The following is a 14,134-nucleotide window of genomic DNA, read 5'->3' on the forward strand; positions in this document are numbered from 1 at the left end:
GGGTAGATTTTTTGTGAGCAGTCACCTCTGTGAAAGGGTAGATTTTTGTGAGCAGTCATCTCTGTGAAGGGTAGATTTTTGTGGGCAATCATCTCCGTGAAAGGGTAGATATAATCTGGTGTAGTTGTCTCCATTGCAAAGTGAATTTTGCTGCCCACTAGAAAGATTCTTTGCTCCCTGGATCTCATCTGGCTGATAATGGATTAAGGAAAGTGCTGGAAGTCTTGGACCCAACCAAGGATGAATCACAGGATCATTGAGGTTGGAAAAGACCTCCCAGACCACTTAATCCTGTGCCTGATCTCCACCCTGTCCCCCAGCCCAGAGCACTCAGTGCCATATCCAGTCATTCCTTGGACACCTCCAGGGATGGGGACTCCACCACCTCCCTGGGCAGCCCCTTCCAATGCCTGACCACCCCTTCCAGGAAGAAATTCCTCCTGATGTCCAACCTGAACCTCCCCTTGAGGCCCCACCCTTATGTGGCATCAGGACCTCCATGACCAGCAAGGATTCCTGCTGCTTGCTTTGCAAGGATTGAAACTGAAACCAAAAGCCATGAATGAGTTTTGCTGATGCTCTTCAAGGCCTCTTCCTTCCTTCTGCCCTCTCTTTCTGTAGTTTAACTACCCAAACCTTTTTTAAAAAAATATTTATTTGCTTCTCTGGTCCCGGTTGCTTGTCCTTTTAGGAAGGCAAAGCTTTAGCATTTCAAAGCTTCCAGGCATTGTTGCTTCTGACCTTTCATGTTGGAAAGATTCCTTTGTCCAAAAACCAGTATTTTGGAGTGACACAGAGTCCTCTGAACAAGGATGGGACCATCTCTGCTTATAAAACCACCACTCAATCCCTGCCAAACCTTTCCTTGTCTCCAAAGGCCTCGGGCAGTTTGGAATGTGAGGTAGGACCTGCAGCTGTTGGGCTCAGGATCACATGAGAAGTCTTCATCTGTGAGAATTAGATTTCAGGCCCTTTGGTTGCCAGGAGTGGTCAGGAATGTGACCTGTGGTTTCTGAATCTTCACAAGAAATGGAAAGGAATTTGCCTGGGAACAGCTGGTCCGATGACTCCCGGAAGGTCAAGCTCATATTTACGTGCTTGAGATGTCTCTTGTCGAGTTTCAGCCTCAAGTTTAAGGATGCTCAGGGATCCTCTTTATGTCTGTTCCTCTTGTGTCTGCAAACAGGAACCTCACAAGGTGTCCTTCATTCCCGTGGCTGCCTGTTCATTACACATCACTTTTGATTTTTGGGTTTTGCATCCTCTTTCTGTCCTTATCTCTGCACTGCAAATGGTGCAGAAAGCAGATGTTAGATAAGATCCCAAAGTCATTGAGAGAACTTTTTTTGTTTCATCCCAGGGGACAGAGATTTTCAGTGTTGCATCAATAACCTCTAAGGCCAAGTCCTCCCTTCTCTGATCCAACTCCTTGGCTTTTACCTCTCTGAGCAAGAGACTGATCCTGCAAAAGCTTAGATGGGAATTTAGGAGCCTGTATGGGAGTTCACTGCCCTGGACGCTTCCAGAAAGGGAAATTGGGCACCTCCAAGCTTGTCCAAGTGTTTTGCAGCAGGAGCACCATCAAGGAGGGTGGCACAGGCAGGCCACCTTGAAACGGGCTGTTGCAAGGTTTTCTTGGAAAAAGACTTTCTCCAGTGTATCTGTTCTGTGGGAAAACTCGTGTTCTCCTCGAGCCGTTGTCACTCTCCCTCTCTCCTGTGTGAGATGAGCTCACTGGGGATGCAACATCAGCCAGAAAACAGGAAAGGGAAGCGAAGCTACTTCACAGGCCCTTAAATTCATGCTCTGACACTTTAATTCTCTTTCTGGCTGCTTTTTGTTTTGGCCTGGTGTGTTTTTTCCGACGGAGATGAGAGGGGGTGAGTGGATGGAAAAGAAAGAAGCTGTTCTGTCAGCAGAGCTTGTTAAAGCAAATCTCAGTGTCTCGATTCCTGCCCTCCTGTGCTGCTTCTTTTTGTAATCTGCTACCATTAATTGGCTCAGAGTAGTGTGTTATTGATTCACACCTACAACCTGGGGAAGAAAAACCAAGTGCTTCATGTTTTCCTGCCCAATACATGATGAGTTGTGAAGACAAGTGATCATCATGAAGCTCATTAGGGACATAGTCCAGACTACCTATGAAGTTGGTGTTAAAAAGGCAGAGATGGGGGTTTATGAACCCTAAACTTACAATTTCTGCCTTGATCCTCTTCCAAGCTTTTGGGACTGGTAAAACTGTGGAAAAAACTTCTTGTATGTTCTTTTTTTGATGATGCCAAAAATGTCTGGGGGCACATTGGTGCTTCTGCTTCTGGTCCCAGGTGAACAAAGGAGTGTGGTTGTGCAAAATCAGAAGTTAACAACCTACTTACATGTTTAAAGTGTGGACTGAATTTCTGCTTTTCAGCATGGAAAGAACTAATGGAACACATTAGTTGTGAGTGGGGTTTCAGTGCTTTTTGGGCTGCACTAATGTGGGTTTTGGTGTGTTTTGCACTAGGTGTTATTGGAAACAACAAAGCTATAGGAAAATACATCACCACTATGATCTTTCTGTACTTTGCCTGCCTCCTTCCATCCATAGCCTTTGGGTCACTCAATGATGAAAATACACGAGGAGCTATTGGTGAGTTGATCAGTTTTGTGCATCTCGTTCCATGTGTTTAAACTCTGGACACACAAAGTTTTCATAGTTTTTATTTACTGGGGAAAAAAACCACCTAAAAAACCCAACCTAAAACCACGAGTGAAGGGGTTTGTTTTCTGATTAATTCATGACTTTCTTAGAAGACCAGGAAAACTGAACCAGGATAATGTCATATGACTTAGACTGATATGGACATATCCTACTGTATTTAAAATTATGCTCACTTTAGAACTATGTAATTAATCTGCACATTTTTCCTAGTGGAAGTTCCTGTGCTTTTGACCTGAATTTGTTTGCCAGTATCCAAACCACTGCTAGAGAGCAAAAGCATCATCCTTTATCCCAGCTGTGGCCCTGAAGCATTTCACGATGCTGTCACAGCTCATATGAATCTGTGTCCAAATCTTGTCCTGGAGGCCTCCACAAACACTGGTTAGGTTTTATAGCTGTTTAAAATAAAATAAATATATTTAAATATATACATAAACACCCAAACACCGAAAAAACCCCCAAACCAAAGCTCACACTATTATATATAAAGTCACCTGTCGTAGCTGAATATCTGGAAGCCTGAGTTGCTGGTACAAGTAAAGAGTCACTTTTTGCTTTCACAGTGTCTCACCTCTCTGTAAACTCTACACATTGTTCCTACTAATTAGTGGTTGGCTTCTCTACCCTGTGAGTGCTCCTTGATCGGGGAGGTGTTGATTAAAATCCCTGTTTATCTCCTTCCAGATGTGAGGAAGACAATCGTGGGTCAGTGCATTGGGGGGCTGCTCTACGCCCTCTTCTCGGGGCAACCTCTGGTTGTCCTCCTTACTACAGCTCCTTTAGCACTCTACATCAATGGTGAGTCTACTCCAGGTGCAAATGAGGGGTCTGGTGGGATTGGTGGGGTGGGGCTTTGTATGAGAACCCTGCAGTCCTGTTGGAGCTTTAGTTGTGTTTGTTTAATAAATGGATATTAAAGGGAAAAGGTTCTTCCCCCAGAGGGTGGTCGGGCACTGAACGGGCTCCCCAGGGAAGGTGGTCGTGGTACCAACCTGCCAGAGCTCAAGGAGGGTTTGGACAATGCTCTGAGGGACAGGGTGGGATTCTTGGAGCGCCCTGGGCAGAGCCAAGAGTGGATGGTTCTTGTAGGTCCTTTGCAACTCAGGCTATTCTATGATTTGGGTGCTGAGGGAGAGGGAAGGAATTTAAGTTTTGTCAAATCACAGAATATCCTGAGTTGGAATCACAGAATCACAGAATCAACCAGGTTGGAAAAGACCTCTGAGATCATCAAGTCCAACCCTTGATCCAAGCCCGCCGTGGTTCCCAGCCCATGGCACTGATGCCACATCGAGTCTCACCTTCAACACCTCCAGGGACAGTGACTCCACCCTCTCCCTGGGCAGCCCATTCCAATGTCTTGATTACTCTCTCTGTAAAAAATTTCTCGCTGAAAGAAGAGACCCACAAGGATCATCAAGACCAATTTCATGTTTAGTTGAAGTTGTTTTCTAAATAAATCCCTTTTGCATAAAAAAAACTTCATGAAAATAAGCATTTCTTCAGCTTCCACGAGGAAATCTGTTTCATTAATAGATTTCTCATATGGCTGCATTCAGCCAACTCGAGGATAAAAGACTTTCCCTGGGAAAGATGCTTTAAGCAGTGGGAGAGAATATTTTTCCAGGTGTTTCTCCCCATTCCTAGTGGGAAGGGGAGAGCAGTTTGGGATGATCCAGTGTCCCTCTGGGAGTGCAGGAACGGGGGTTTAATGGTGTCTGTGCATTGGGGCGAAGGCTTGGAATTGGTTCTTTGTGCCGTGGAGCAGATGGGAATCACAGGGTGGTGATGACACAAGTTTAATCTGACACATGGATGCTTCCCTCCTGCAGTCATCCGAGGAATCTGTGATGACTACCACTTGGATTTCAGTGCTTTCTATGCCTGGATTGGACTGTGGAACAGCTTCTTCCTTGTGATGTACTCCCTCTTTAATTTCAGCCTTCTGATGAAGCTCTTTAAAAGGTAGCTATTTCCAAAGGGGTCTTATTTTGATCAGATTATTCAGCAAATGGAAAAATTATACATTCCACAAGCTCCTTAATTACAAACTTGCTGCAAAAATGTATTTTGTGAGATGAGGCAAGTATCATTTTGGCTTATTGTTCCAGCTTGAAAGAAGCTCTCAGAGATTCACTGGGTTTTCTTTCCTAAGCTGGAGTTTAACTAAAATGGGTGTATTTTCATGTAAATGGATGAATATGCTGATTTTTCTTTGAACAGAATGCAGCTGTATTAATTCCCGGGATTTTTCCACAGGTCAACAGAAGAAATAATTGCACTTTTTATATCCATCACATTTGTGCTTGATGCCATCAAAGGCATTACGAAAGGTAAGTCTTGCAATGCTGTTTTTCAGTGCAGATCTCTGCTTTGCCTCCTTGTCAAAGGGAAATACAAGCCTGCAAATGTGTGTGATGTTTTGCTTGTTCTGTGTTCATTCAAAGTCTTCAGGGGGGGGAAAAAAAAGAAAATCAGTGTGAGAGACTGAAGCAGCCCTTTGTCAGCACTTTTACCTGGATGTGCAGAATTTCCATCAGCTCTTATTTCAAGTTAGTTGAGACAGATTTAGTTTCTAAACATTCACCATAAAGTTATTGATGTGAAAGTCTTCTCCTGGATACCAATGTCTTTTTGAATGGTCCTGGCAAAAACGAAAAGTCCAATTTAAATGCAGTGTATCTAGGTTTTTTTTCCATAGTGGATTACTCAAACTACAGGGGTGGCAGTTGAAAGATGGGTTGAAGTTTCCCATTTTCACATGAGCTTTGAGACCCTTCTTTAATGGCAGCAGAAGGACTGCAGTGCCTTCCAGCAAGCTCCTAAAGCTCTGCTTTATGGCCACTTGGTCCCCATTATTGGTTAAATTCTGAGTGTCCATGAAAAGCCTTGGGGTTTAACAAATTCCTCCCTTCCTCCCCACCAGGATTGGCAGGAGGTGCTTGTGCAGGTGAACCATGTTAGCAGAGAGATCATGTGATTGCCATTTCTGTTCATCTCAGTGAGGAGTTGACCAGTATCCCATTCCTTGATTTTTATTATCTACTGCCCAACAGACCTAAATTTGGGCTGTCCTTTGAATCCTTCAGGATATATCTAAGCACATTCCTTGTTTTTAAAGATACTCAGGCTTGGTGTCTCTCATGCAAGGAGAACACCTTCCAAGAGCGGGTTTGACACTGCGAAGCAATTTGAAGTGAGATACTTTTCTTGCTTCATTGGGAATCCTTAATTTGCCCTGTGTGTGCTTTGATTGTGCAATCAGAGGGGCTTTTTTTCTCTGCAGAACACCTGCATCTCTTAAATCTCCTGCTTAGATAAAGCTTGGTGAAGGAGAAGTCGCTCTGGGATACTTGTTCAGAGCATCCACTGGTCTTGTCTGCCAGACTGCCAGGAATATGCAAGTAATACCTCAGAGTATTGCAGTGGGGACAGGAGAAGATGGAGTGGCCTTAAACTCACAGAAGGCAGGTTTAGATATTAGGCAGAAATTCTTTGAGGGTGGTGAGGCCCTGGCAGAGGTTGCCCAGAGAAGCTGTGGTTGCCCCTGGATCCCTGGAAATGTCCAAGGCCAGGTTGGACGGGGCTTGGAGCAACCTGGGCTAGTGGAAGGTGTCCCTGCCCATGGCAGGAGGTGGGACAGGATGGTCTTTAAGATCCCTTCCAACCAAACAATTCCATGATTCTATGTTGGTGTAATTAGTGAATTAGTGGAATTCTCCCTTGTACTCTTGAAGGGCTGAGTTTATAGGAATGATGGTAATAAAGTCAAACCAACACTCATTTGCCAGCTCCTGTTGGCTTCAGGCATCTGGGAGTGTTCAGAGCATCCATAGATGGGACCCCAGACAAAGGGGGACACCAGTGCTGGCAGGCACAGACTTTATCCTTCACCCTCTTAGAGCTCATATTCAAAGATATGACACCAGTGCAACTCCCAGTTTGATGTTTGGCTTTCTTCTTCCCCACTTGTTTTGTAGCAGGAGGTGATGGTTGCTGCTGCCGCCACTTCTTCCTCCCACTCAAACCTTAACTGCTCAAATCTGAGCAAAATAAAAAGTCCAATTTAAATGCAGTGCATCTAGGGTTTTTTCCTAGATTTTGAACTGTAAACCTTCTGTGATGTTTAAATTTAAATACAGATATACTCAGTGTGAGGCAACTGGTCTTTTCCCTCGTGACCCACTTGCCCCGCTGACCTCATCCACTTGTGGAGTGCCCAGCCTCTTTTGAAATCTTAAAAGATGGTACAAGAAAGTTTATTACTGCCTTTAAAATGGCCTCATGGTTGAACATGGGGCATTTTACACTGGGCTGAGCTCCAACCCAGATCTGAGCAGTTAAGTAGGAAGATGAAGCTGGGATCTTCTCCATGCTGTTAAATACGTCACAGCTATCCACCTGATGCCACCTTTGGGCTTCCTTAGTGCCAGGGGACATGCCACCTTTGCCCAGATGTTTTCCTCAGCCTGCTCCCAGCCTTGATTTTTTGGAAGGTCCTGGTACACATGCAGGAAAGGAGGGGGAGGGCCGTGGCACTGCACAGAGGAACCGAGCCCTGAGCGGTCGCCCCGTCCGGGTGACACTTGTTTTCGCTGCATGGCCCGGCCACCAAAGCTGTGTTTGTTTGATCTTGACATCTGCACTCTGCAGGAAACAGTGGGGAGCCAGCTGAGGAAAACAAAGCCAGCTCATGTTGTTGGAGGGAGCGTGAGCACACGCCAGGCTGGAGAAGGGCTCGGGTCCAGCCAGGGCACCGCCGGCTCCGCTGCTCTCTCTGAATGCTGGCAACGAGGTCCACTGAGCTCTCCTATAAAAACAAACTAGAAATGTGCAGGAATCAAATCCTTTGTAGCAAGTTCGTGGTGCAGGATGAAGGCCTTCACTGGCCAGCTTGGCATGTTCCCATGGCTTTAATTAAAATACAAGAATAAAGCAAAGCCTCACAGAATTATAGAATTTCCTGAGCTGGAAGGGACCCATCAGGATCATCCAGTCCAACTCCTGGCCCTGCACAGGACACCCCAACAATCCCACCATGTGCCTGAGAGTGTTGTCCAAACAGTTCTGGAACTCTGACAGGTTTGGTGCTGTGACCACTGCCCTGGGTCAGATTTTTGCTCTATCCAGGATGGACTGGAGGTAGTCCTACCTGCTTTGGAGGTGGGGGTACAGACTGAATTGCATCCTCAGAGGCAGCATGCAATGATGTACTCAAGCTGAACACAGGGCACCAAAGATCAGCCCTAAATACATTATTGCCATATAGACTAGTGTGGGAGATTGAGAAGATCCACAAGACCCAAACCACAATCACTTGCTTCTTGTTTGTTCCAGTTCAGATCTGAATACAGAGATGTAAAAATAGGCTTTGTGTAGTTCCTGGGTTGTGTGAGCTGTTGGGTTCTCAGATGCTCAGTAACTGTGAATGTCTCTAGGCCTCAGTAACCCTTAATCAGTTGTGATGGTGAACAGGCTTTTCATCCTGGCCAGCTGCTAATTCCCAGGAAATACTTCCACAATCACAGCATCCGTTGATGCTCAGAGCTGGAAAGTACAAATCCTCCAACAACCCATCCTGTGCCAGTGTGTGGGTCAGGGCAGTGCTGAGGCCTCAGTTTACCTGTTTGCAGAGCAGTGGTGGGTGTCCTGCCAGGGCTGGACACAGCTGTGGAGGATGGAGGGAGGAAATGAGAGCAGAGCCTCTTCCGTAGCACGGGATGCGGAACACGCAAACCTTCCACAGGGCTTTTAAATCCCCCCAGGGATGGGGACTGCCCCCTGCCCTGGGCAGCTGTGCCAGGGCTGGACAACCCTTTCCAGGAAGAAATTTTCCCAATATCCAACCTAAACCTCCCCTGGCACAGCTGGAGGCCGTTCCCTCTCCTCCTGTCCTTTGTTCCCTGGGAGCAGAGCCCGACCCCCCTCCGGCTCCCCCCTCCTGTCAGGGAGTTGCAGAGCCAGAAGGTCCCCCCTGAGCCTCCTTTTCTCCAGGCTGAGCTCCCTCAGCTGCTCCTGCTGCTCCAGACCCTTCCCAGCCCCTTCCCTGGACACACTCCAGCCCCTTAATGTCTTGTGAGGGGCCCAAACCTGCCCCAGGATTGGGGTGTGACCCCGCTAGTGGAGGTCAGAATGAGATTGCTCCTTTCTTGAAGGGTCCTTTCTCCTGCTTTAGAAGTCACCTCCTCCCTCCTGGCTACTGTTGGTGCAAACTGAGTGGTTAAATTTTGAACTGTAAACCTTCTGTGATCTTTAAATTTAAATACAGACATACTGAGTGTGAGGCAACTGGTCTTTTCCCTCATGACCTACGTGCCCTGCTGACCCCATCCACTTGTGGAGTGCCCAGACTCCTTTTTAACTCTTAAAAGATGGTACAAGAAAGATTATTACTGCATTTAAAGTCATCGTGGTGTACTTTACACTGGGCTGAGCTCCAGACCAGCAGTAACACAAACTGTGCTTCAGCCAGACTCAGAGTGGTTGCAAAATACCAATCTTGCTTCGTGAGAGCGTTCAAAGTTTGTTTTCCTCATTTTCAAATATTATAATTACAGTTTGTCTTCCCTGCTTTCACTGTTGCTGCTGCAGGTAGAAAACCTGAGGTGCTTGGGGCTTTCAGAACTTTGATTATTATTTGGAGATGGGGGAAAATGTTATAGAAGGAGCATTATAGGCTAAGCTTCAGGTTGTTGTATTGCTGCCTAAAGAGGATGGTTTTGTCCTAAACTTTTGAGTTTCCTTATTGAGAGGTTTGAAGGGGTATTTTGGCTAAAACAAAGGTAGAGGGACTGCAAAGCTCTGCTGTGGTGGTTTCCATTCTCCTGTATCTTCCCATGGTATGGGGAGAGTGGGTGCTGTGTGTTGCCATCTGAACACATGTCCTGGGAGTACTGAGGCTGCAAAGCCCAACTCCCATCTTCTGGTTTTACTTTCTCCCTGTGACTCTTCAAGCCGTTGTTCCCCAAAGAAGTGAAATGATCCCCAAACCATATTTATATATACACTTGGAGCTGGAAAATACCATAGAAACAGGGACATAACTAAATGCTCAAGAGCAAGAGTATCTTTACAACTGCTGATTACTCATATAAAAGCCTCTGAGCTAACCTCAAACATTTATGGACAGTTCCAGGGGCTTTGCTGGGGGTTTTGCTTGTACAGGTTCACTTCGTGTTGCTCTGTAATTCTGTTTCAATTTGCAGTGTAAATTTAAATGTTCTGCCAGGTTTTGCATATCATCAACACTTATCTTTAAAATCTGGATTAGTTTTGGAGGAAAGGTAATTACTGTACCCTTTGTAATACACTGAAGGATCAGTGCAGCCTGGCTGCTCCTAATGTGTTCAGAGAGCTCTGATGGAATTTGCTCAGCAGGATGCTGGAAATAGGTGTCTGTATATAAATATATATATTTCAGAGCAGTGATTCCAGTGTTGGGAACAAAACCACATAAATAATTAGCACTGGAAGTCCTTACGGTTGAAACATGTTGCTTTATAGATTAATTCAACTTTTACCTGTTAAAATAAGTGAAAAAAAATCCATTTGTGAAGCGCTGGCTTTGTAAGAGAAGCAATTCTGGTTTCTTTTCACTGCTTTGAGAGGTAGAGCTATAAACCTGGTGAAGCATAACATTAATACTGCATGATCAAGCAAGAAAGAACCACTTTATTTTACTTGCTTTGGTTGTCACAACCCTATCCTAATGCTTGCCTGTTGGTTGTTTGTACAGTTTTTAAGAAATATTACTACTTTGGGAGCAAAGGAGAGAATTACATGGGAAAAGAAGGAGCTGATGCTATTTCAAGCCTCGGCATCAATACCACCTTCTTGATGAATTCATCAGTGAGCAGATCCATGTCCCTAGAGAATCAGACATGCACTCAGGGTGTGCATTATGGACGTGAAACTGCCGTCCTTAGTCTCATGTTGATGTTGGGTACCCTTTGGCTTGGCCATACGCTCTATCAGTTTAAGAAAAGGTGAGTTGCTTCAGCCTTGGAGCTCAGACTGCTGATTATTTCATGTTACCTGTTGCTTAGATCTTAATCCTGTAACCCCGAACTCTTCCCTTAACGATGGTAGAAGCCAAAGCCGGAGATGACACTCGGGGGGCCACCTGGAAAATGTCGCCAGAGAACACAGTGTTCACTCACTGGCCTCGCAAACAACTTCCTAAAAACCTTTGGGTGAACCATGTAATTCATGTTGGGATCCCTGTAACTCCCTCCAAACAGGCGTTGAACTGTTTTGGTGGGCAGAAAATCCCTATTGGAACGTTCTCTTGGGAGTTTCAATGCCCAGCTCTGATTTGGGTTTTACTCCAATTCTCTTAAAGTTTTTCATTTGAAATGCAGTAAGCAATTAAAGTAAAGTGGAAATGACACACAAACGGGTGCTTGGAGGACTTTTTTTCCAGCTTGCAGCTTAGTTCTTTGTTTCTTGGTGTTTTGCTTATGCTTTCATCAAACTTCGAAGGCTGTAGATTCCAGAGGACTAAAGGCTGAATTAGACCAGTTCTTCACTCCACGTGTCTCTTTAAAATTGCAAGATGGGACTGAATTTTCACTTGTTAGAGCATTAATGCTTCTGGATTAATCATTGAGTGCTTGTCAGTCCATGTGGTGTTGATGGAGTTCTTCTGTCTTTCCATTGCAGCCCCTATTTGCACGCGAGAGTCCGTGAGATTCTGTCCGACTGTGCCTTACCCATTTCAGTCCTGACTTTCTCTGTTGTGGGTTCCTACATCTTCAAGGAAATCGAAAGTAAGTTCTATTTTTGTTATGAAAAAGAGAAGTGAAATCCTAGAGGGGTTTTGCTAAAAAATAGCAAAGTTCTTCAGTATAATTTCACAAACCCTGCGTGTACCTCCCACCACTCCAAGAGCTGTGACTTCCTCACGATGAGATTTCTTTCATTTAAAACCCAATCAAACGAGGCTGAGTCAAGTTTTTTCTCCAGAAAAATTATCCAAGCGTGTCTTTTCAATGAACCTAAAGTGTGTACATCTTACAATAAGGAGGATCAACACTTTTTGGCAGAGTAATTATGAGGCAGGGAAGGGTTGTTGCCAGTCATACCAACGTAGAATTGATGGTTCCAATCTGTCCTCTCTGTCTCCAGTTTAGATTTTTGCAGTTTAGGTGAAATGGTGCAGAGCATTTGGGCAGTTCTAAGCTACATAAGGAAATCTAAAAATGAGACACCATTCATTGGCCAGATAGATCAACTTTTCCATATCAGGAAGCGATAATGGGGACAGGAATTGCATTGTCCTGCAGTGACGTGAGTGGGTGATGTGAGGAAACGTATGGAAACAAATAAGAAATGGCTTTTTGTTTTTTCTGTGATGGCCATTCCATCCAGTTGGATTGTAAAATGGTGTGTGACCACGTGTGATTTATCCCTAAGTCGTGGATTGCTTCCAATGGCAGGAAAGTAGGGGCATTTTATATTAAAATGCCTTGTTGGGTATGAGGAAGTTTTCAAATGCCTGAGTTGATTAGCTGCTAGTTAGAAATAAGGTTTTCTAATCTAAAACCACTTTGCATCTGTGGAAAACAAGTTTCCCTCTTTTGTTTTGCTCAACCACATGTAATGCCTCGCTAGAACTAGCAGTGATCTGTCAAATCAGGAAGGCAGCCAAGTTCTGAGTGGATGGAGGAAAAACATAAACCAAAACAGCCAGATGGAGCCGTCTTCCATGGCCTTCTGGCTCCCACACACCAGAGCATCACGCCTGGTTGGCTGCACTGGCTCCCAGGAGTTTGTGGCATGGGTAAAACACGGAGTCCGCGCGGATGGTTGGACGAGAAGGTGCCTCCTAACGTCGTTCCCGTCCTCTTTCCAGTGTCCAGTTTTAACTACCACACGTCCGACAGCTTGTTCGTGCTGGCCCCTGTGCAGTCCCTGTCCATCGGGTCGGTGATGAGCGCAATGGGCCTGGGCTTCCTCCTGTCCATGCTCTTCTTCATCGAGCAGAACATCGTCGCCTCGCTCACCAACGCCCCGGAGAACAGGTAACACGTGGGGCTGGGGCCAGCACTGCTCACCCAGAGCTTGTCCCAGCATCACCAAATGTGTGTTTTTAAGAACTCCTGTTGCCACAGATGAAGTAACTCTGCTCCTTGACTCCTCCCCATCCCCAGAGCCCAGTGGTGTGGCAGTGAGCCAAAAACTCAAAGCATCCGTGAGCTCACCACCTCAGCCCGTTTCTTCTTCACCTTCTGCTCATCACCGTTCTTTTTCTCCCCCCCCCAAAAGTCTCGAGGTGTTTTCCAGGAAGAGTTTTGGGAGCCAAGATGTAGTGTGGTGAATGTTAAGTAGGTATCTTGCATGGGTTGAGGTCTGTGGATGTACCTCTGGATATTTAGGGAGTGTCTGACACTTGTGGACATTTGCACTGCCTTTGCAGCACAGAGAATTTGTTGAAAATGAGAAGTCAATGACCTACATAAATGTCGTAGGAGCTGAGCATCAGAAGTGTCTGGAGCTGTTAGCTCCCAAGTGAAAAAGGTGGAAGTGGAATAAAACAGTGTGTCCTATGTCTGATAAGTCTTAATTTATGTGCGAACTTGAGACGTTGCTATTAAAATATTCCCTCTGATGTTTTTTGTGCCAGCTGCAGTCAGATATGATATCAAGAATGATAGTGTATGAGTTTTTTTCCAGGGAAACTACCATGTCTCCAAGGATTTTTTGCTAATGTAATGCGTGGGAGGGTTCTCTCCTTGCATAATATACATTAGCATTCTCCATGTTGTACTGGAGTCACACAGTCTTAGGGAGAGGAGACAAGCTCCAATTCAGTTACACTAATTTAGTTCCCTTTGACCACTTCTTATCTCCATTATATCCCTTTAAGTGTTGCATAAATCTGTGTGTAAGTGGGTCATCTCTTGGCTTATATGAATTTCTTCTAAACTTTTGGTATTTTCCACTGAAGTGTCCTTAAGCAATGTGAAATATTATGTGGAGTTGTTGAGGGTGTTTTTCAGAATGCCTCCTTACAGGGCTGAGCTGATGCTGATCCAGTGTTGGGCCATGGATTTTTAGAGATGGAAAAACTAGGACTTGACCCTTTCTATTTGTTGGTGCCATCAGAGAATAAAATACCGTTGTCTGTACCAGCCAAATGGAGAATGTGCTCTTGGTGTCTTATCAGATGTAGTTGTTTCCTCTTGTAGAAAAAAAAGACAGGGAAAAGATGATGTTTGCCTGAAAGTACCTGATGTGTTTTGCTGAACAACAACCAGAGCAGGTGTAAAGGACAGTCCAAGGAATACTGGGCTGTTTGAGCAGTGTGAAGATAACCAAGGATAAGACATCCAGATCTTTGTTGAGCTAGACAAGCTCGGAGAAGCCTCTCCATGGCTCAGAGCAAGTGTACACCACACACAGTGCTGGGTCCAGTGCCCTGTAGATCATCAT

The 14,134-nt window shown here is 45.2% G+C and overlaps 1 protein-coding gene across 7 annotated transcripts in view; it reads left to right on the top strand.

The window, feature by feature from the left end:
* The window catches only part of SLC4A11 (solute carrier family 4 member 11), a 123,428-nt gene that overhangs the window by 93,619 nt on the left and 15,675 nt on the right, over positions 1 to 14,134 (top strand). For all 7 annotated transcript variants that reach the window (XM_027705563.1, XM_027705562.1, XM_027705567.1 and 4 more), the window contains 7 exons: positions 2,504 to 2,629; positions 3,386 to 3,499; positions 4,534 to 4,666; positions 4,961 to 5,034; positions 10,437 to 10,686; positions 11,363 to 11,469; positions 12,555 to 12,723. In XM_027705563.1, coding sequence (XP_027561364.1) covers positions 2,504 to 2,629; positions 3,386 to 3,499; positions 4,534 to 4,666; positions 4,961 to 5,034; positions 10,437 to 10,686; positions 11,363 to 11,469; positions 12,555 to 12,723 — 973 coding nt within the window. The remainder of the gene's footprint in view (positions 1 to 2,503; positions 2,630 to 3,385; positions 3,500 to 4,533; positions 4,667 to 4,960; positions 5,035 to 10,436; positions 10,687 to 11,362; positions 11,470 to 12,554; positions 12,724 to 14,134) is intronic.

This window comes from Neopelma chrysocephalum, unplaced genomic scaffold, assembly GCF_003984885.1.
Source record: "Neopelma chrysocephalum unplaced genomic scaffold, ASM398488v2 Primary Assembly neopelma1_345, whole genome shotgun sequence".
NCBI classification, from domain to species: Eukaryota; Metazoa; Chordata; class Aves; order Passeriformes; family Pipridae; genus Neopelma; species Neopelma chrysocephalum.